This window comes from Vanacampus margaritifer, chromosome 4 (assembly GCF_051991255.1).
Source record: "Vanacampus margaritifer isolate UIUO_Vmar chromosome 4, RoL_Vmar_1.0, whole genome shotgun sequence".
In the NCBI taxonomy this organism is placed as follows: domain Eukaryota; kingdom Metazoa; phylum Chordata; class Actinopteri; order Syngnathiformes; family Syngnathidae; genus Vanacampus; species Vanacampus margaritifer.
This window is the reverse complement of record NC_135435.1, coordinates 3304122-3327640: the sequence shown is the minus strand read 5'-3', so window position 1 is coordinate 3327640 and position 23519 is coordinate 3304122. Positions and strand designations below refer to the sequence as shown.

General features: G+C 41.9%; 1 protein-coding gene across 2 annotated transcripts; it reads left to right on the top strand.

The window, feature by feature from the left end:
- Positions 1–889: 889 nt before the first annotated feature.
- Positions 890–23189, top strand: dok4 (docking protein 4). Of its 2 annotated transcripts, XM_077563824.1 has the most exons (8): positions 890–1188; positions 5421–5528; positions 7484–7598; positions 9063–9182; positions 10861–11050; positions 13216–13354; positions 18507–18618; positions 21991–23189. In XM_077563824.1, exons 1-8 carry the CDS (start codon positions 1123–1125, stop codon positions 22134–22136), a joined length of 996 nt encoding a protein of 331 aa, XP_077419950.1. In that variant the 5' UTR covers positions 890–1122; the 3' UTR covers positions 22137–23189. The 2 variants fall into 2 exon arrangements, with proteins under 2 accessions (XP_077419950.1, XP_077419951.1); XM_077563825.1 differs by lacking the exon at positions 18507–18618.
- Positions 23190–23519: the final 330 nt, after the last annotated feature.

Genomic DNA, 23519 nt, shown 5'->3' with positions numbered 1-23519 from the left:
TCTGGTAACCACAGCTGCCAGTTTTCTTTTCTGTAAAAAACAAGCAGATTTGTTTTCACACATGGTTTTACTGTAACCTATATCTAAATATTCTTTATCTGTAATATAAATTTGTAAAATGCATGTTTCTTTGGCAATAAAAAAATGTAACAAAACCCTACTGACAAAAAGTCTTATTCTAACACTGCTATGATGTAATTTTAACTGTATCCCATTGTTTTTTGTTTTACAGTTTATCTGTGTTTAAATTACAATAATTTGTGAATTCTCTCCCCAAAAATTATCTTTTTAACATTTTCTTACTGTCAAATCAACAGCTGTGTTTGGTTCGGGGTTTTACAACATATTAGTAAATAAGTAAATAAGTAAGTAAATTACACGATGTTTTATTGTTTTTGTATTTAAAAAAAATTCTGTCACGATTTTACAAAAATTCACTGTTAATTCTTCTAAAAAAAATTATAGTACCACAAAAGCTCTCAACTATGGGGCAGACGTGGTTATTTACCACTACTTTTGTGCTGACCCCTAAAAAAACTTTGATCAAATGAAATGTCATTGTTATGCAGCAGACAGACATTTATGAATGTATTAATTAATTTTTTGATTATTTAGTTACAATGCTCTGAACACAATTTAGCTGCACTAAGAACCATGCATGCGCACATGCATATATATACACACCCAATCCTTAATACTCGCCCTCAATAACATGCATGAATAATGAATGATAATGTTGTGCTCCTCCCTCTTCAATAAATAATATGTCCATCAATGTGTATCCATTTATTCTCTCTCTCTCTCTCTCACTCTCTCACTCTCTTTCTCTCTCTCTTTCTCTCTCTCTCTCTCTCTCTCTCTATTTATTTTTGGTAGCGGCAATGAGGAAGCTCAAGAAAGATTTGTCTGGTGGAGAGTGAACGAAAACAGCATAAACCAAGGAGAATACACTGCAGAGTCAAAAGATGACAACAGATCAGAAAATTCCAATAGAACCAAAACAAAAGTTGAGAGGAGGGCAGTGCGTGGAAAAGGAAAAACAGCTTTATATCAGAGAGGAGTAAGATATGTCCATCATATTCAATTCAGGGGGCGAGGGAAACATCTAGATGATACTCAGAGATGGCCTCAAACTTCAACGACATTGTCAAGCAGGGTTATGTACGCATGCGGAGTCGCAAGCTCGGGGTAAGTAAAATATACACTTAACAATTTCTGCATTCAAATAATCAGATTTATTAAGTTAACTAGAAATGCTTTTTTTTTTTTAATCTAGTGGAATTGTTCTGATTATTTCTGGGTAATTGCACAAAATTACTGTCATCATGGTACTATTAATGTTGTTGAAACATTCGTGCCCATTGTTCCACAACAACAACAAAAAATAGCAATTCATTTAATATTAATTAACCTTAAAGAATCTGTAAGGCTACGTTCGCATTGCAGGGCATGTTGGCCAATTCTGATTTGTTTTGTTCAGTCCGATCTTTTTATGTGATCTTTTTCACATTACAAAAACAAATGTGACTTATAACGTCTGCATGGCTATATTATTACTATCACCGCAAATGTCTACTTCATGCTTTGTTTCAAGTGGGATTAAATTAAAGTCTAATATAAAACTAGAGCTGCAAACAGCTATAAAGGGCCCTCACAGCCCTGGCCATTTTAGGGTAGTGGCGCGTTGGGGTGCATTAAAAATTAATGGAAATGCCATTAATACATTCCAGGCTCCCAATAAAAGTCCAACAAAAATTTGTGGAAAGTGTTTTGTAATGAGAAAATAGCACTTCATGGTATTCTACTACGATACAGGAATAACATCAAGATTTGTGGGGCGTTTGGGTGCAAGGCAGGAACATTTGTTCTTTAGTTCAATTATCCCAAGGACTCAGAAAAATTCTCCTGGGAGATCAACATGTTTTTTGGTGGAATTGATAACATACAGTATATTGTAAATTTAGGGCCACTCGTCATTATTATTTGTTGTCATTATTATTCTGCAAATGAAATGCGTATCTGGGGACTTAAATGTCTCATATTATTAAACTTTTCCACATACTAAAAAAGTTCTCAAAGACTTAAAAATATTCCTGTTCTGGGTAATTATTTTTTTTCCAAATAGTTCCCTTGCTGACTGTTTAGTAAATATTTATTCATACACATATATTTTCTGTTCATAATTTTTTTAATAGTTCTTCTTTTGTAATCAAAAGCATTGCTTTGAATCTTTATTAGACTGTCAATAGTTTTCAAATAAACAAAAAATATAGACAGTTTTGATCTATCCATATCAATTTCAAACTACATATTTTTTTCAATTTCGTACTAAAATAATACAGTAATGTATTGATGTAAGCCCCACCCATTTTTGTCAAACCATGCCCATTTTGGTTTATGCCACGCCCACTCCGAATACAGATACAGATCATTTAGATGGTCGAACAGATACAGAGAGTGCTATACTCGCTCATCCCTCATTACTACAGATACTAAGTTCTAGCGTTAGTTTGCAATTGTTTAGGCAGCATCCTGGAGGCTCTTTAGTCCCAGGGGACTGGATCGAGCTCTACACCTTGAGTGGGGTCTACAACGGTCAATCTGGGCTGGAGGTCTCTGGGATGGCACTGCTCCCTGTGGCCGTGGGCTGTCATCCATCTCAGTGTGGATGAGCTCCCCTTGGGTGCTTTTCCCTCACATGGCTTCTCTGTTCCCCGCCATGTCTACTTTGAGTTGCATTTTTATGTATGGAAAATGCTATATAAATAAAGTTTATTTTGATTTAAGCACCAAAGAGCAGTTCAGAGTGCCCACCCTATTGGGGACTCTATCGTTTTGCTGGGGGACTTCAAAGCTCACATGGCAATGACAGTGAGACCTGGAAGGAACGACCCCACCCGATCAGAACCCAAAGTGTGTCTTGTTATTGGACTCCTGTGCTTGTCACGGATTGTCGATAACGAACACCATGTTCAAATATAATGATCCATACTTGCACTTGGCACCAGAACAATGTGGGCTGCAGTTCAATGATCAATATTGTGGTTATGTCATCGAACTTGCATATTTTGGAAACCCGGGTGAAGAGAAGGGCAAAGCTGTCAACCAATCACCACCTGGTGGTGTGTTGGCTCTGATGGTGGGGGAAGATGCCGGTCCGACCTGGCAGACCCAAGTGTATAGTGAGGGTCTGTCAGAGTTCCCTGTCAGAAGGAGTTTGTGTCAGAAAGACCTCAGAAGGAATTTACCCACGTCGATGGGGAGGTGGGGTACATTGAGTCATAGTGGACCATGTTCCGCACCTCCATTGCTGAGGTGGCCGTTCGGAACTGTGGCTCTAAGATGGTTGGTGCCTGTCATGCTGGCAATCCCCGAACACGTTGGTGGACACCAGCGGTAAGGGATGTCGTCAAGCTGAAGAAGGAGTCCTATCGGGCTTTTTGGCATGTGTGGCTACGGAGGCAGCTGATGGGTACGGGCTGGCCAAGTGGAATGCAGCTTCTGCGGTCACTCAGGCAAAAACTCAGGTGTGGTAAGAGTTTGTTAAGGGCATGGAAAGCAACTTACGGACACCTTTGAGGAAATTCTACCAGCTCAGTGCCCTAGTGGTCGAGTGTCTGCCCTGAGACTGGGAGGTTGTAGGTTCAATCCCCAGCCAGATCATACCAAAGACTATAAAAAAAGGGACCTATTTACCTCCCTGCTTGACACACAGCATTAAGGGTTGGAATTGGGGGGTTAGATCACCAAATAATTCCTGAGCGCGACTCCTGCTGCTCCTCACGGCTCCCTCAGGGGATGGGTCAAATGCGGAGAAAGAATTTTGCCCCACTTAGGTGGGTGTGACAATCAGTGGTACTTTACTGTAATTCTGGTTCACCATCCGGCGTATCAGGAGCAGCAAGAAATGCATTATTAACACTGTGTATAGTGGAGATGAGATACTATTGACCTCGATTCGGGACCTTGTCAGACCGTGGGGGGAATACTTCAAGACCTTCTCAATTCCACCGACAGGCCTTCCTTTGAGGAAGAAGGGGCTGGTGACTTCGAGGGGAACTACCCTATCTCTGAGGTTAATATCACAGTAATGGTTAAAAAGCTCCCTAAACCCTAACCCAACCCGGTGGCAAGGCCCTAGACGTGGATGAGATCTGCACAGAGTTCCTAAAGGATGTTTTGGGGCTATGCTGGTTGACACGCCTTGACAACAATTGGGGATGGTACTTCTGGATTGTCAGACTGGAGTGGTGTTCCCCCTTTACCAGAAGGGGGACCGGAAGGTGTGGACCAACTACAAGGGGGATCACACTCCTCAGCCTCCCTGGTACGGTCTATTCAGCGTTGCTGGAGAAGAGAGTCCATCGGGAAATTGATTCTGAAATCCAGGAGGAGTAGTGTGTTTTTTGTCCTGGCTGTGGAACAGTGGATCAGCTATACACCCTTGCCAGGGTCCTGCCGGGTGCATGAGAGTTTGCTCAACTAGTCTACATGTGTTTTTTGGTCTTGGAGAAGGCTACAACCATGTCCCTTGGGGAGTTCTGTGGGGGGTGGTTTAGGAGTATGGGGTAACAAACTACCTAATACAGACTGTTTGGTATCTGTATGACCAATGCCAGAATTTGGTCCACATTGTAAATCGGACTCGTTTCCAGTGAAGGTTGAACTCCGCCAAGGCTGCCCTTTGTCACTGATTCTGTTCATTACCTTCATTGACAGAATTCCTAGACGCAGCCAAGGGGGTCCGTTTTGATGGTTTCAGTATTGCATCTCTGCTTTTTGCGGATGATGTGGTACTGTTGGTTTCATTAAGCCCCAATATCAAACTCTCATTTGAGCAGTGTGCAGCCAAATGCAAAGCAATTGGAATGAAAATAAATCAGCACCTCCAAATCTGAGCATGGTCCTCAGATGGAAAAGTGTGGAGTGTCCTCTTTAGGTTGGGGATGAGAGCCTGCCTCCAGTGGAGGAGTTCAAGTGTCTCGGGATCTTGTTCAATGCAAGCGGATCATTACAGCATCTGCAGTAATGCGGACTGGCATCGGCCCGTTGTGGTGAAGAAGGAGCTGGGTCAAAAGGTGAACCTCACGTTTTATCGGCCAACCTATGTTCCTACCCTCACCTATGGTCACGAGCTGTGGGTCGTGGCAAAACGAAGCAGATCCAGAATACAAGCAGCCAATATTAGTTTACTCCGCATGCTGTCTGGGCTCTACCGAAGAGATACGGTGAGAAGCTCGGTCATCCGGTCGCTGTTCAGGCCCTAATAATTTCTCCAAAAACAATAGGGTCCTTGCAGTAGTCCCTGCTGGGCCCTAAGTAGTAAACTAGTAAACTAGTAACACCCTTATTAAATTAATTGAGTTTTTTTCTGTTAATGACTGTGCAACATCAAAATATTGCTTTTGTGCATGTTACAGATTTATCGCCGTTGCTGGTTAGTTTTCAAGAAGTCGTCCAGTAAAGGGCCTCGTCGACTGGAGAAATATCCTGATGAGAAGTCTGCCCTTATCAGATCCTGTCCTAAGGTGTGTGTGTGTGTGTGTGTGTGTGTGTGTGCGTGTGTGTGTGTGCGTGCGTGTGTGTACGTGGGTGTGTGTGTGCGTGCGTGTGAGTGTGTGTGTGTGCGTGTGTGTGTGTGTGTGTGTGTGTGTGTGTGTGTGCGTGCGAGTGTGTGTGTGTGTATATATACTGTATGGAATGCATGTGGATATGTGCATCCATTGTGCATAAGCGCTCCCGTAAGGTGCCCAAATTAGCACAATTTGAGAGAGAGAGAGAGAGAGAGAGAGAGAGAGTCATCGAAGCAATGATGAGGCTCGACATCTGACCAATTAACTAATTCAAACCCCAAAACATATAAATACGTTTTTTAATACTTTGCCCTGCACTCCCCAAAACGTATATATATATATATATTATTTTTTTATGCTAGAGCATACAGAAAGCTTTGATACAGCTTCTGACATGAAGAGGTGGCTTAAAGCAATGGTAGTTATTAAAAATTAAATAAATAGGCCAGCAGATGGCAGCAGACTATAAGAGATCAGGTCTTTTTGCCAGTGTTTTCAACTGATTTGTGAATAATGATGAAACATAGCTATATTCTAATCCAAGTTGCTGCAAAACTGAAACAGATACAAATATACTTTTTTTCCTGATGAAAGAAGAGACTATAATCTTTCTTTTGGTTGGTTGCATGCTTTTTATAGCACTAGAACACAATTCTGTGGGCCTTGCAGAATCAGTGAAAATCCAGAAAAACAGCCGGTGAACAAAGGAGGGTGGGGGGTGTGTGATTCAGTGAAAATGACTGGGAGTGAATGAGTTACCTGGACTGTCTGTCGGCTTTCGTGGTAGTTGGACGACCTTTAGCTATGTTGGCCGACCTTTGGCTTGACGTATTCAGACTTCAAGAATTTGCTAAGAATACCATGTCAACAACAAAGTCCAAAGATACGGCAGTTAAAAAAGAAATAAAAAATAAAGATTTTCTAGAAATGCAGGGATGAAGAAGGATTTGACAAATAGTTGTAGAAATAATGATTATATTATGGGAAACGTGGTCTGGTTAAACTATAAGAATAAGAGTAAGAATAAGAATTATTATTATTATTATTACTACTATTGTTGTTTCTATTATTATCATCATTATTATTATTATTATTATTATTATGTTGTCATGTAAAAGCCAAGTATACAGTATATGGTATATTATTTATTACTAATAACAAGTGTATTAATCCTTATTAAGTCCAATAGTATACTATATAGCCTAATAACATCCATCCATCCATCCATTTTCTTAACCGCTTGTCCTCACAAGGGTCGGGGGGGGGGGGGGTAGCCTATCCCAGGTAGCTTCGGGCAGTAGGCAGGGTACACCCTGAACTGGTTGCAGGGCACACAGAGACAAACAACCGTCCACACTCACAATGCCTAGCAACATACTTAACAAAATTTATAAATAATAAAAATACGTAGGAACAAAAACGTTTATATTTCTTCCTTCTCATATTTGAACTACTACTACTAGACTGTCTTACTTTATATCTCTTGTTGCTTCATTTGATGTTAAGTTTGTTTTTGTTTGCTTCAATTGTTTTTTTTATTCTTATAATTTTTTTCACAATTTTTATTTGTATGCATGTTCGAAATAAAATTCAATTCAATAAATGGGGATAGGGAGTAAAATAACAGACATAAGATTAATCACGTTACCAGTCTCAACAAATACACTGTATATCGCAAATAAATCAAGGAAAGTAACTTGAAGTTTTCACACCCAAAACAAAAACTTCGTATCACTCTAAACAAACTAAAGATGTGGCCAACCAGACAGAAAAATTACATACAACACAAAACAGATATATATAAAAAAACATCTCATAAATACAACTAATTTAATTTTCTCACTCATCATTGTGTGTGTGTTTTTTTTACCCCCTCCCAATCCCTTGTATTTCCTTTATTTGTTGACTAGGTGACAGAAATTAGCAATGTTAAGAGTATCACACGACTGCTTCGGGATACCAAGCGACAAGCAGTGTCCATTGTTTTTCCTGACGACACCTCACGTACTTTCACTTGTGAATCAGGTAATGTTTAGAGAAATACATGTTGATATTTGTGATGATAAAGGTCTATGTTAAACAATGTGTTATATTGCTGATGCAAAGAAAGGTGAAAAAATATTACACTGAAACTAATCAGTCTAATCCTTCTACCATAGAATGATTGACAAAGTGTTATTTTCTCTATCATCCATCTCATCCAGTGTTTCTTGATTTTCATTGAGCCATGATGAAATTTTAACATGAGGAAAAAAATCTCTCGATACAACCCCAATTATAAATGTCCAAAATAGTGGCTCAATTTTTTATTTCCAACTGGTACAAAAATATTTTTGATTCAATGAAATGAATTCGGACAATTTCCGGTGGCTCACCGAATGGTCACTAAGGTTACGTTCACACTGCAGGGCGTGATGCCCGATTCTGATTTTTTGTTAAATCCGATCATTTTATATACTATTCACATTACAAAAACAACATCAACATACAATAGCGACATCTAATGTGATGCGACCCGCACGCGCAAAGAGCACACGTTGAGTGACGTACACCTAAAACAACGTCACGTTGCAGTGTTCACGGAAGTAACCCGACTCGCAACGTTTCGCCACCAGTCAAGCCGCCGAGGCAAGCGACTTTTATCAATGTAATTTGCAAATTTAGCTGTGCAAACGCACGCTACAGATCGGTGGACGGGTGGACTCGTTTCGCAGATGTGTTAGGAGTTCAATTTATGTGTCTTGTCTGCATACATTATGTAAATTCAGCTGTGCGAACGCCCAAGCTCCTGAACTGCTTTCACGCTTGCTCCTGTTTTGGCTGCTGTCCTCGGCTTCCTCGTGGATCAGTTTTGAACGTGCTGTTTACAAACAGCAACAGAAATCCGTTGGACTTATTTTTTTCATCTCATGTTGCCAGTGTAGCGAGGTTGGAAGAGGTAATAGAAATATTGAGAAGTCTGCTGAAGATGACGTCGCGTCATCGCCGTTCGCGATGAACCGTCTGCAGGGCTGAATTTCTACTATCGCCACACATGTCAACTTTATGCTTCAAGTTTCAAGTGTAATAGAATTTAAGACAAATAAAAGTTAACACTGTTACTCAAAACAGCTTTGTATATATTCACAGACATGACAGTAGTCTCCCAAGCACTCTCTCCCTCCCGCGCAGAGCGCATATCAGGCTTTTGATCACGTACAGTATGAATCGGATGCGTGCGGAAGAGCGTTTACGGTGCAGACGCATCGCAGACACATATCCGATTTATATCCACATACGAAAGAGGCCCAGGTCTGGTGTGAAAAAATCAGAATGTACCATTTACACTGCATGAAAAAATTAGATACTTCGGAACTGAGCTGCAGTGTGAACGCAGCCTAACAGTTTGCTAATGTGTCATAAAACACTGGATGAAATTACTGCTTTAATCTACCCAGAAACGTACTTTAAGAAATCCCCGTTTGTGTTTTTGGCTATTGTTTTCCATAGAACTGGAGGCAGAAGAGTGGTTCAAGACATTGTCAAGTGACTGTCTGGGAGCACAAGTCAGTGACATCAGTATGGGAGAACCAGATCTTCTGGCAGCTGGGATGCAATGTGAACACACAGGTTGAATCATCAAACACATATTAACATGCACTTTTAAGAACATTACTTTAATTACTTGTGATGCCATATTATTATTTATAATAATAATAAGGGTAATAATAATAATAATGATGATGATAATGATGATGATGATGATGATGATGAACTGTGGGTCGTGACCGAAAGAACAAGATCCCAGATACAAGCGGCAGAAATGAGTTTCCTCCGCAGGGTGTCCGGGCTCTCCCTTAGAAATAGGATGAGAAGCTTGGTCATCCGGGAGGGACTCAAAGTCGAGTCACTGCTCCCCCGCGTTGAGAGGAACCAATTGAGGTGGCTTGGGCATCTGGTTCAGATGCCTCCTGGACGCCTCCCTTGCGAGGTGTTCCGGGCATGTCCCACCGGCAGGAGGCCTTAGGGACGACCCAGGACATGCTGGGGAGACTATGTCTCTCCGCAGCAGCTTTAGCAGTGTAGCCCAGATTTTTCTGTCCCCAGCCACTTCATCCATATTTTCCAGGGGAGACAGAGGTGTTGTGATTATTTGGGTTGCCGTACTGGCAAACATGTAATTTTGACGGTACTGAGGAGAGATGTAATTTCCTCAGCAACCCCTGGGAGCACCACGTTAACTTTGCTTGTGAGAGAAATTGAAGCGTTTTGACCTGTCAATCCTTTTTTATTTGGATCAAAGCGCCAGTGGTATGGTCAGATTGCAATGAAGGCGCACTTACGGACTGGTTCAGGTGTATGGAAGAGAGGGATTCGGCGAGCGCTGTCCTCAGTTGAAGAAAACTCAGACGGTAGTCCCGTTGGAGGCGAGGGGGGTCGGCGTGTGCGCAGCTAAAAGGCCGCAGAGAAGTCTAAGGCTGGTGGTGATGTGCGCGCGTGTGGAGGCCGCGACAGTTCCTCGGATGGCACTAGTCCCTGGTTGGTGGGCGGCTGGAATGCCCGCAGCGAAATCAGAGGCGGGTGAAGCCCATACAGTTCAGTTGGTTTGGGTGGACGGCCGTGCATTGCGGGCACACTCAGTGCGTCACAGGCGGCGTGGGACTCGGTTGACGGGATGACGCGTGATTCAGAGAGCGGACGGTAGGTGGATTGGCTCTCGGCAGGAAAAGTTAGTCCTTGCGTGATGCGCGCTTTGGGGCGCACGGTGTGGTTGCAAGTCCAGGGCTCAAAGAAAGAAGCCACGTGGTTGCTCTCAGCGTGTTCGGCGACCACGTCTATCGTGATGGTCAGGAGCAGTTCGTGGGCCAGAGAGAGAGACCAGATAGCGGGATTTTGTTGGCGCGCTGGCTTTTAAACTTGCGGGACAGGTGGTCAAGAGTCCCACTCCTTCCGTGCGCAAGAAGCAGGCTTGGTCAACTGAGGCCAAGCTTTTGGGATAGCATTTGAACATTTTAATCAGACTTGACAAGCCAGATGCTTCATTTATCATTCTGAGCACATTCCAAACACTACCGCAATCATAAAGTTATTTAATCCGCTAAGCTTCCTAGTTAGCTAAACATAGATGTATATGCAGAAGCACGAAATGTGGGCATCATCATCGACAAGACTTGACGATTAACGGAAGAAATGCTTGAAATTCAGAAAGTAAGTCAGTCAGTCAATTAGTAAGTCATTAGTAAATCAATAACAGTTTTTTTTTCTTTACCACTTACACCATTCATGTCATTGCTTGGCCTCTCCCTAGAGCGTTTTAATGTATTCCTCCTACCTTGCCCCAACTTGGACATCTATGGAGAGTGCATGATGCAGATCACTCATGAGAACATTTACCTCTGGGACATTCACAAGCCCCGTACCAAACTGGTCACCTGGCCGCTCTGCTCCTTACGGCGCTATGGACGTGATGTCACTCGCTTCACCTTCGAGACAGGAAGGTAAGACTTGATGCATACAGTCCCATACAGTATCGATCTAATCAGATAAAAAAAAATGCCTTTGATAGACAGACTAATATGTTACATATACAGTTGATCCCCACTAGTTGTGGGGTATGCTATAGCAATTGGGCCAGCCCAGTGAATAGTGAAAATTTCTTTAAAATTGACGCTCATTGAAATACAGGTGACATGCTGGTTACAGAAACATATGACAGAAAACAATTATAATAATACAATAAATTATTATTTGCTCACCCCCAGTCTAATTGTCATTTTTGCTTCCAAATGTGATGTGGGTGGGGCACATATCCCATTACTGCTCCTGCGGAAAATGTTGACTTAGAAAGAAATGTTAATCCTTTGTAATCAAGATTGTACATTTAAACTGCATCAAATGACAGATTGCACATAAAAGAAAATCAGATGTTATTCAATATATATTACTTTGCGATTTAAAATATTTAAATATTGAATCAGTGTATCAAATGTTTAATCAGTGTATCAAAGAGTAATGCATTGAAACAGCCATTTTCATTCCTAAATTAAATGCTTATTTCCTTTGCTGTGCAGCAGTGCTTTTTGTTTATTATTATTATTATTATTATTATTATTAAATAAAATATTATTTCAAAGCACTTTTTGTGTCAGGGTGGGCGTGAGTTCGTTGAGGGATGGTGGACCTAAATTCGGGGAAGCAAGGCAGAGAGACATGAATGAAGTGCAATATGAGGAACTTTAATGAAACAGAGAGAAAGGTGAGCAGACAATTGTGACTGGACTGGTCGCCATGACTGGATGGGACGCGACTGGACGGTCGCTATGACTGGATGAGACGCGACTGGACTGGTCGCCATGACTGGACAGGACCGAGTCAACTGGTCGCCATGACTGGACGGGGCGCGAGTAGACTGGTCACCATGACTGAACGGAACATGAGTAGACTGGTCACCATGACTGGACACGGCATGAGTAGACTGGTCGCCATGACTGGAATAAGCGTGACGGGACGGGACCTGACTTGACTTGCTGTGGAGTGACTTGCCTATGGTTGCTATGGTTTCTTGGCTGTGACGTCTTGGCTATCTGTGACGATGACGGCTTGGCTATCTTTGACGATGACAAATAACGGCTTGGCTATCTATGACAACGTTGGCTTTGCTATCTGTGATGATAAAGGCTTGGCTATCTTTGATGATGACGGCTTGGCTATCTTTGATGATGACGGCTTGGCTATCTTTGACGACGACGGCTTGGCTATCTTTGACGACGACAGCTTGGTTATCTGTGACGATGACAACTTGGCTATCTGTGACGATGATGACTTGGCTATCTGTGACAATGACGACTGGGTTAGCTGTGACGATGAGACTTGGCTGGCTGTGGCAATGATGACTTGGCTGTGCCGATGACTTGGCTGCACAAACTTCCACACATAACATAGGCAGTGCACCCACACCGACTGGACAAATACAACAGACTAAATACACCAACACTAATGAGAAACACCTGAGAAAAGGAAGACACACACAGGTGAACGGGGTTGGACATAACGAGACAAGGGAAAAAAACAGGAACACAAGACAAAAAACACCAACCACAGACAACAAGAACAAGAACACCCATAACAAACAATAACAGAATCTCCACAGAAACTAAAACAAGATATTCTGCCCACATTAGGGCTTCCAATTCCAAAGGGGAAGTATTGACATATTTCTATCAGTTTCTATGGTGAATCGACATATCAGGGCTCCATTGATGTCTTTTTGTTGTGGCTGTGCACGAGCTATAGGTCAAGGTGACCACACATTGAACAAATTCAGATCAGAAGTTGTGGACACAAGTGATAACAGTTTTCAAATATTGGGAAAGTCAACTCACACCTCACTTTAGATTTAGATTAAGAGCATTTTTAACCTTCTTATTGGATTACCACCCCAGGGGCAATGTCGGATACAATTTCCGCTCAACCAGGCATGCACTCCACATATTTAATACCAGTTCAATGCAACTAAACCAGGAACTTACCATTCTCCATTCTCTGTAACGTTTATTGTCACGGGTGTGCCTTGTTTCAGTGTCTGACTATGATACAGTATAATGCAATGCGCCCATTTTCATCCCAATATTTCTGTTTCACTTCCTCTTTTTTTTTTTAATAGGCTCTGTGACAGCGGTGAAGGTCTCTACACATTCCAGACCAGAGAAGGAGAACAGATATATCAAATGGTTCACTCTTCCACGTTGGCAATTGCTGAGCAGCACAAGAAGGCTATGCTGGAGCTGGAGAGAAAAAACAGAGTGAGATCCCTCGCTATGACTATGACACAACAATTCTTTATGCCTGTAGCGATAATTGATGTTGTCTTTTGGACGAAATAGTAATTTGATCAGTGTTTGAGGAAGTCGTAATTCCCTCAATCGCCTATAGGGGCACCACGTTCTGTTAACTTTCAGTTTGGAGAAACACACCGAATAAAATCCAAACTCTCGTTTATTTATTCATAATCTGAGGTCGCCACAGTCAAAGTTTGTGGTTATTTGTATTACTAAAATAATTACTAATCCACTCGGACACAAGCACGATTGAGAGTGAACTAGATTTAAAAAACATTTATTCACTACGGTTACACATACAGAATCAAAATACTGTCTACCTAACTACCATACGGTGGGGAAAAAAAAGAATAAAAGTAAAACTAATAGAAATAAGAAAGGAACAATTTAACGAGGTAGAAAGGAAAGGTTTGACAAATCTGTGAGATGTTTGAAAGGGAAGTTGCACCAACGATATGTCAAATTGGTTATGAGACTGTTCGAAGACTAGCTTTGTCTTCCGCGTGTTCGTTGTTGTTCGGGTAGAGAGATTGTTGATTAATTGAATACAGACTGGAGATCGGTGAATAGGTCCTTCAAAGGATTTATTTTACAGAATATTCTGGACACAAGCGGGTTTACAAAAGCACAGCTGCTCCTCGCCCAGTGTGTTATTTCAGCAGACTCACAGCATTCTTATGCTATCTTGAACCCCCCCCAAGAAACAGCCCCCAGTCCTGAGTTCAATACACATGATGACAGCCGGAAGAAAACAGCCCCCAGCCCTGACTGGCCCATTGATGTGGAAACAGACGAGGTCCTTTAGACATGGGAGGGAACATCGGGCAAAAATAAAAAATTATAAAAATTGTTCCACAGTCGGACGAGGGGCGACACAGCTCGACTCAGGCGCGGTTGAGAATTGCGCGTGTCCGTTCAACTGTGGTTGCTGGGTGACACACGGAGTAATAGAAAAGTTTGTCGGCGACTGTGTTGCCGAGGTAGGACGAACACACAAAAAAAGGAAAATATGAAACTGACAAAAAAAAACACAGGATGTGTCCGTCTGACAGTGAGGGCGCGCGCCGGGATTTGGTGCACGGCGGCTGCGGTGCAATTGCCAAGTCCGAGACACTTTCGTTCAGGGAACAAAGGTGTCACGTGGTTGAGAACGAGAGAATGAACAAAGCTCGCGCCGGCTGTTTTAAAGTTGCGGGGCGTGTTCAAGAAGGGAGGACCGACCCCTCCCTCTTTGACTCGACTCAACTCCAAGACCTTTTAAACTCCAAATCGTTACACATATCGACTAATACTGCATCATGAGGTAATTTTGTTCTTTGCGGAGTAACTAAGAACTCTCTTGAGGTTGAAATACACCTCGGGCGGGCCCAGTACCCGGGGGCGAGCCCTATTGCCCCGCTGGGCTGGTCCCATATGCTCGCCGGGGTCCCGGTGGGGTGGGTCGGGGTTTGGTGGGCGGGTGCGCTTCCTGCCCCCGCCCGGTTGGGAGGGGCCCCGCTGGTCACTCCTTTTAACTCACTGCACTAGTTTTGCACAATACACTTTGTTTAGAGACACATAGGGCACATAACACACTTTGGGTAGGGTGGAGACACCGTCTTCGCCCTACAACTCCCCTCCAATTTTAATGCACCACACAACTGGAGGGGGGCAGGTGTGTCGGGGTGGGGTGCCATCGGTTGGGGCAGACCGCAGTATTGAGCAGTGCTGGGGTCCTCCATCCGTGTCCCCGCCGCGCCACCGTGCCTCCCCTATTTTTTTTAATGCACCACATACACTCACTGACATGACTGGGAGGCAGGTGGATCGGAGCGGGGGGGATATCATTTCCCTCTGCTCCATCTCACCTGCTCCCAATTTTAATGCACCACACACACATTATATATACACTGGCTGGGGTCACATTCACAGTGTACGGGTTAACAGTAACAGGGTTAGCTTTCACTAAGAACGCTGGGGTGACGACCGAGGCCTTTCCTTGCGTGGCCTGGGGTTCGGGGGTGCCGCCCATCCCCTGGTGCCCCATCTCCCCTACTGCCCCCGGTGTTCCGTCCCTTCACGCGGCGGGGGGTGGGCGCGGGTCCCCTCTCCACTCCGCTGTCCGGCCCCTCTCCGGCACCGATGCCTGGGTACGGGGGGTCCCCGGGGTTTGGGGGTCGGGGTCTGGGGATCTGGCGGTTGGTGGGGGGGCGGCGGCTTGGGGGGGGGGCACATGTGGCTGGGGGTCGGGGGGGGGCTGTGGGTTTTGGGGCCTGCGAGCGGCTGGGGCTGGGTTGTGGTGGATGGCTGGGGTGGATGGGGGGCGGGGAGGGTGGTGGGGGGGAGCAGGGGCTGTGGGCCAGTGGTGTGCCTGGCGGGCCTGCCGTGCCCCGTCCTGCTGCGTTGGGTTGGAGGCGCGGGCCGTGTTGGGGTGGGGGACGCTCCTGGCTCCTGGATCTGCTCTCCGGCCGGTGGCCCCTGCGGGGTCCGGGGGTTGTCCCTTGGCGCTGCCGTGGCCAGGGGAGCCCTGAGGTGTTGTGCTTGCTCTGTCCTGGCCGGGATTGACGGCTCCCCTCTTTGGTGGAGGTTTTCATGCATGCCAGATCCACCACACCAGCATCTATCGAAATTCAAACACAATGTGCTTTTTCCTCTGGTCGTTGAATCGGTGGAGGCTGATGTCTGTGGATCTCACTCTGCTTCATCTATTTTTCCTTCCTTTCCTCAGTCTCTCCTTTGTTCTCTTGAGGTCTCCATAATTTGTTGGAATTTAGATGTTTCTGGGGTTGGTGAAAGACTCTGGTTAGTAACCCTGTGGGTAGTAGGTAATGTCTGGTAGGTGCTGGATTTCACTTTCCTTTCTTTTCTTTGATCCTTCCTCGGGTCTCCAGAAAACCTCACGACTCTAGCTGGATTCTGAAGTATTCGGTTTAGGTGAACGGTATGGGATTTTTAATAGGTTTTAGGTGAACTAATGAGTACACACTCACACGCACGCATACACGCACACACACACACACACACACACATACACACGCACATACAAAATAAAAATAAAAAAAAATTAACAAATTTAAAAAAGATAGAGTGCAATGACGATGACATGTCAAATCGGTAAAATTACCGAATGAACAATACTGAGCTCTTAGGAAAAAAAATAAAAATTAACATAAAAAAGAAATACATATGACATTCTTTTCCAAACACAAACAAACTATGCATGGTGTGAAGCATTCAGTTGTGCGTAAGTTCACTTGTATGTGATACATTTCTTTGGTGAAATGTGTAAGATTGCTTTGTGGGTCATGTGAGGAAAGTTCTGATCGTCCCCACTTATAGGCGCTGTGGTCACATGTAACTTTCAAGAACGCTGGAATGTGACTGACCTGGGTTCAACCAGGGCCATCTGGTTTGAAGTTATCTGCGATTTAATCCACAAACTCGACAGGGGAGAGGATTGAGCCCCCTGATAAAATACTTTAGTGCCATAAACTCGTGGTTCTGACGGGTGAAAAGCAAACGTTCACATCCTGGTGACATGGGTGGTGGTTGACTTCAAAAGTGTAGAAGGCCTTTTGGCCGTCTCTGGCGAGGGTGAAAAAGAGGGGGAGAGTTGCCATTTCTCAACCCCCACCCCAGGTTGACCTTGCGCATATTTCCAAGAGTGAAATGTTAGAGGAAAGGAGAACAAAAAAAAAAACATTGAGGGTGACTGGCAATATTCGTTACATGCCCAAACCTCCAACTTAGGGTTCAGAAAGCTACCAATGGCCGATGCCACAATTTGCGTACTGTACAATTTGATTATAGACAACATTTGGACAACCGTTTTGTCTGTTCACAAAAACTGACCAAAAACTCAATAGAGATCCTGATGTTGACGTCACGCGTCCCAAAATGGTTGCGCTAGCAGCATAGAAAACGCGTCTGCAACTTTGAGTAAATGGCAAATGCCAGACTTTAACAATGATTGACAGCTGTTGTGGACCAGCTGCCACAAAGAGAAGAGGCAAAAAAAGAATTGAGCATACTCCAGGCTACCTACCTAAAGCTGAAACAATGTGTAGCCAATGTTGCACTTTGTACATGTTGGCTAAATGTGCAGATGCTAACTGTTACCACACGCAAAATGTGGGGGAAATAATCAGTTTTGTTCATTTGTGCTGCTACGGTTTAATAGATACACAGTTAAATTTAATAACTGACCAACAGCAAAAAGAAGACTTTTTACGGCATAAATAACGGCAGTGCTGGGCAGATGCTAAATTGCTAATATAGGCTACCTAAATAACACTGCGAGCTTTGAGTGAAACTGCTAACTTCGATGGCATTTTGACCACACATAAAGGGGAAATAAATCCAGATTGTACAAACTTGTACAGCCTTTGTATGATCAGATTTGAAAGCACTCAGCACAGTGTCGCCAAGTTGAAAAAAAAAAACTCCTGTCACTTCATCGACAATCCAACATGTCCACCTTGCATATGTATATCATGTCCTTTTCATCAACGTAACTGTCAATGCTCTTGGGTGGAAAGTTGACTGATAAACACTAGTTTTCGCCCTCCGCGCCATTGTAGTCCATTAATGCTGCGCCAATACTTTCCTGCCAGAGGGGGGCGTGTTCAGAGAAATAGTCACGTGACGTCCAGATCTCTATTGTCAAAAATCTGGTACATGAATAGATAGCCAACAAAAGTCCAGCAATTGCACAATACAGGGGCAATATCTCAGAACAATGTTTGCACACCTTGTGTATCTATAGTATGCCACAAAAGGTGAGAGTTGTGAAAATCTCTCCATCAATAAGGTCTGTTTCATAAAATGACAAGATTTACCCGAAAGAGTGAAAATCCTAAAACTGTCCCAAAATGTTATAACTTAAAGCACTAAGGAAGAAACAAGATGTTTGGCTGTTTTATTTAGCTTTTCGAGACATTTTCAGCTGTTTGGAACCTTCAGATCAATAACACTAACGAATAGCCCCATTTGTTGGATAAAGTTCAGAACTTAGATTCTTACCAGTCCATAGTTTTGTAAGAACAAAATCAATTTATTCGTTTAAATCTGCAGACGTCCTGTTTAGTGTTCAATGTCACATAAGAGTTATTACGAATGTTGTCTGTTTAATTTCCAGTTGATTTTTCGAGGTTCAGAATCAAACTCCTACCCATCTACCCCTATTGCCATACTGCCCAGATCAGCCTACTGGCACCACATTACTGGAACCCAGTCCGGCATGGATTCTGGTAAGCTGCACAACATCCTTTGCGCATCCTCTTTTTTTGTGTGTGTAAGTGAGAGATTTTTGGGGGAGATTGATTTTGTTCGGTAAATGTTATTTTTGGCCTATACAGCCACTAATAGCAGGAGGTAGTAAATCGTAACTAAGTTTAAAGCAAGTCCCAAGTTACTGTAGCAAAATCCAAGGGAGTCAAGTCGAGTCTTGACATGTCGTTCAAACATCAATCTGACTGGTCTTGATGAAAAATCTGAGTCCGCAAGTGAGGCAAGACCGAGTAAAATGCCTTTGATTTTGAGACGAGACTGAGACACTTAACAAGTAGTCCTGAAAACAAGACCGATCTTGAGAACTACAACACTAACTATGGAAAAAGAACACTTGATCGAGTGTGATTTGGAAACAGAAACAAACTTTTTTCCATACCATATACTGAACAGAAATTCAATGGAAATGTCTAATTTGTAGGTGTGTTTTCAATTGCACATTTACAGTAAGTAGCAAAATATTGAGTGCAATTTTTTCCAAGGTCTATGACTTCCAGATTGATTGATTGAACATATAACATTACAAGATATGAAAATAAAAATTAAAAGAAACAAAAGGATAATCAATAGACGTCTTAGTTCAATGCTGTTTTCATGTCCCGATGGCGCTGAAGACTAAGCTCAGTATTGTAGCTGTTTCAGAAACTTGGTTAAATGGTAAAAAAATGAAATGATTATGAATTGCAGGGGTATCACATATTTTTTGTTAACAGGAAGAACAAAAGGGGAGGAGGTGTGGTTTTATATGTAGCCTGCAATGTAAACAAGTGGGAAGGGTTGATGACAAGTTGGAAGTCATAACAATAGTGTTATGGTGTGATCAATGGGACAAAGACCCAGTTGTAGAATTGTGAACAAAAAGTTTATTGGAGACCACCCCCACCCAAAAAGGGAACAAATCTTCTTACAAAAGGCAAAAACACAAAATCACCACGATCGGGGACAACTAACTTAAATCTCAACTAAAAAAATTGCGGGCAAAATCAGCTGGCACAGGAGGAGTGTTTGGAGCCAGCGTAACTGATTGCTGATGTCATGCAGGTGTTGCTGAACGAGTCCTACTCTCCAGCAGCTCTGCCCCGCCCACCAACACTGCACTGGTAGTGTGGGTTAATAAAATCATAACCACAACAAATAGAAATTGAGGTGGAGAATGCTAACTATATAATCATGAGTTGTGTCTACAACGCCCGTCTATGTAGAATAGAAATTCTTAAGGAACAAATGATTGAACTGTATGGAAAAAAAGAAGAAGAAACAAACAATTAATAAGAAGACTGTATTTATATGTTTGGACTTCAACATTGACCTACTAAGCCCAGAAGGTCATATGGGGTCAACTGACTTTATTGGGCAGGTGTCAAATTTAAGGCCATCATTTCATGTGGGTCATGAAGGTATATCATATGTGTCGACTTCATGTTTCTTGCAAATTGACTTTTAACAACAGTGAGTTACAGTACATAAGAGATCGTCTACCAAGTTTTACAACTTTTCATTACTAACTATGGAGAAATCCTGTGATTTTTTTCACAACATTCAGACTGTGAAATTTAAAAAAACTGAAGTCATTAAAACGGATCTAATGAGGCAAACCTGGGACCCTGTTTATGTTGCTGATGTAAACGAAGCTCATAATTACATCATAAGGAGGCTTCAGCCACCCTAAAATAGGCCTAACAACACCACTCACTGAAACTAAACTTGACAAAAATAAATTCATAGAGTATTATAATGGAAATTAAGCAATAAATATTGCTAGTGTATTTGAAAGTAAATGGTATACAGATAACAATGGTTTGGATATGACTTTAGGTAAGGATACTATAGAACAGGGATGGGCAAACTCGGTTCATGAAGGCCGGAGTCCTGCAGGTTTTGGATTTTTCCCTTCTCCAACACAGCTGATATTTGATGAGCTCATCAGCAAGCTCTGCATAAGCCTGATAACAATCCTGTTGATTGGAATCAGCTTGTGTTGGAAGAAGGAAACCTCCAAAACTTGCAGGTCTCCGGTCCTCGAAGACCGACTTTGCTTGCCCCTGCTATAGAAGGTGTAGTTAAACCTCTGACCTATACTTTTAATCTAATTGTGGGAATACTGAAAGCATTCCATACATCCAACTGACTATCATTCCATACATCCAACTGACTATCATTACCAGCTCTCTGATACTGTTCAGTGGCGCACTTGGTTAAGTGGTCCAGAAACCAGAAGATCACGGGTTTGAATCCCACCTCCGACTGTACATTGCAAATACATCCATGGCAAATATGCTAAGGGACAACATGTATACCAAGTGAATTTAGTTCCACTTTTCCATCAATGAATAAAGGGTACTGCATGCCTAGGTGGCGCTATTGAGTGATTAAATTATTATTTTTTTTGCATTTTTCAATTTGATATCATTAGTTCCACTTTTCCCTGTAAATGAATGGAGGGTACTTGCATACCTAGGTGGCGCTATTGAGTGATTTTTTTAATTTAATTTTTTTGCATTTTCCCATTGGATATTATTCGTTCCACATTCCCATCTAAATGAATGGAGTGTACATCATGCCTAGGTGATCTTTTTGTGCATTTTTCCATCATTAGTTCCACTTTTCCATCTAAATGAATGGAGAGTACTTTCGGATAACATTTAAGGTTTTAGAAGAAACTAGTCAACAAGATTAGCTATTATAAAATTCATGGATGAAATAACCACTATGCCCAATTCATATATTTTACAATAGGAATTTTTATTGTTCTAAAAAAAAGACTTAGATACAATTAATCATCGATTTTTGCTGCATAAGATCTATACATGTGATGTCAGGGGGGTTGCTCACTCCTGGTAATGTTCTTGTTTGAGTGATAGATGGCAATATGTATCTTATGATAAAATTGATTCTCTGTCTTTAAAGGTATCATGTGGGGTCCTTCAATGGTCGGACCCTGGGCCAAAATTTTGTTTTTGTATCTGAATGAACTATGTATGGTGTCTCAAACTGTGAAAAATAAATAAATAAATAAAAGGTTTGATGTGAATAAGTTATCTTTAAGCATAAGTAAAACAAAATATATGATATTTTGATATTTGGGAACCGTAAAAAATAGATTCAGCAATTGAGAATAGAGGATCCAGAAATTCAAAGAGTTTTTGAAGATAAATTCATAAATTGAATTGGAAACTGCATGTAAATTATATTAAATTAAAAAAATAGTCAAATCAATTGCCATAATATTTGAACAATTTGTTGAACCAATATGCGCTGTATATTTTGATTAGCAAAGTCTTGGTCCCTTCATATATGTAAAAAGGAGAAAACTGTTTGTGCTTGGTCTGCAGGCAATGCTTCAGAAGAGCTGTTGCTGTCAACTTGTTTTCCTGCTGAACACTACGCTTCTCTGCCCTTTGAAAACACACATGCACAGTCCCAGCCCGATATAAACTCACATTACCAAAGACTCCAGCCTTCTTTCCCCGGGCACTGACACGTCCACACACCGTTGGGACTGGATTGAACAAATCTGCTCAAAGCATCAATAAATGTATTTTGGTCATCTAGTACCGTGACCTGTTTTGAAGTTCACTTTGGCTTCAGTTGGGGTTGTCTAACTTGTCTCACCATCAAAGTTTAGGTCTCTAGTGTGGCTAAAGAGGAGACTATATCAACAACACAAACCTGTTTGCTTTGCGTATAGTGGCTTAAGCGAGAGTATAGATATTGTCTTTTTTTTCTTTTTCTTTTTTAACAATGATGCCTTTTTGGCTGGTATCAGAATGAAAACAAAAAACTGCAGCAGCTGAGAGTAATTGCTGTTTCGATGGATAAACACGTTTTCTTAATATAAAGATAATGCCTTCTGGTGCACATAATCTCATGCCATAAACCCATAAAAGTGAATGAAATCTTAAGTCATACCGATCAAATTGAGCAACTTAGCATTACATTACCGAACTAAATCTGCATGTATGAATTCCAGAGGTCTTTAAGGCTGTTCTCTTCCATTTGTAAATGATTTGTTTCCTTACATGTCACCTTGTTTGATAAGAATTGTATATTTGTGTGCTTCAAAGTTTAATTGCTCCCTTGCTGCCTAGACAGTATTGTTTCCTTTTGCTTAGCATTGTGTATTGCATTGCATTGCGTTGTTGATTTCCTGTGCATTAAGAAAGTGTTAAGACTCGTTTTCATTCCCTTTTTTTAAGGAAGAAAAAACATGTGACCATAATTTCGTGGTTTCCTCTCTCACCAAGGCAAGTTCCATCTGTTGCAAGGGTGTCCATAACTGTTTTGCTCTGAAGACCACATGAGCAAATTTGAAGGATGCAATGGGCACGTTGAAATTCAGATGCTAAAACCAATTCATCAAGCAATAATATTTTGTTTTAATATTACTCTATATTTATCTTGAAAAGCTGCTATGTCAATTTTCTTTTAAAGGTAATAGGACAAATACTGTAGGTACAATGTTAAAATGCTATGTATACACATTTACACCACTTGCCCATGATTGGCAATGAATATCATATATATGTATATCATATATATATATATATATATATACAGTACTGGCCAAAAGTTTGGACACGCACACATCTTTTTTAATGTGTTTGCCTTATTCTCATTACTATTTACATTGCAGATTCTCACTGAAGACATAAAAATTAAGAATGAACACATGGAGTCGTGTTTTTAACAAAAAAAAGAGGAATAACTGAAAACATGTTTTATATTTTAGTTTCTTCAAAATAGCTACCCTTTGCTTGTTTACTGCTTTGCACACTCTTGACATTCTCACCTCTGGGAACTCCTTCAATACTGTTGGAAAACCATTTCAGGTGACTGCTTTTGAAGCTCATCGAGGGGAATG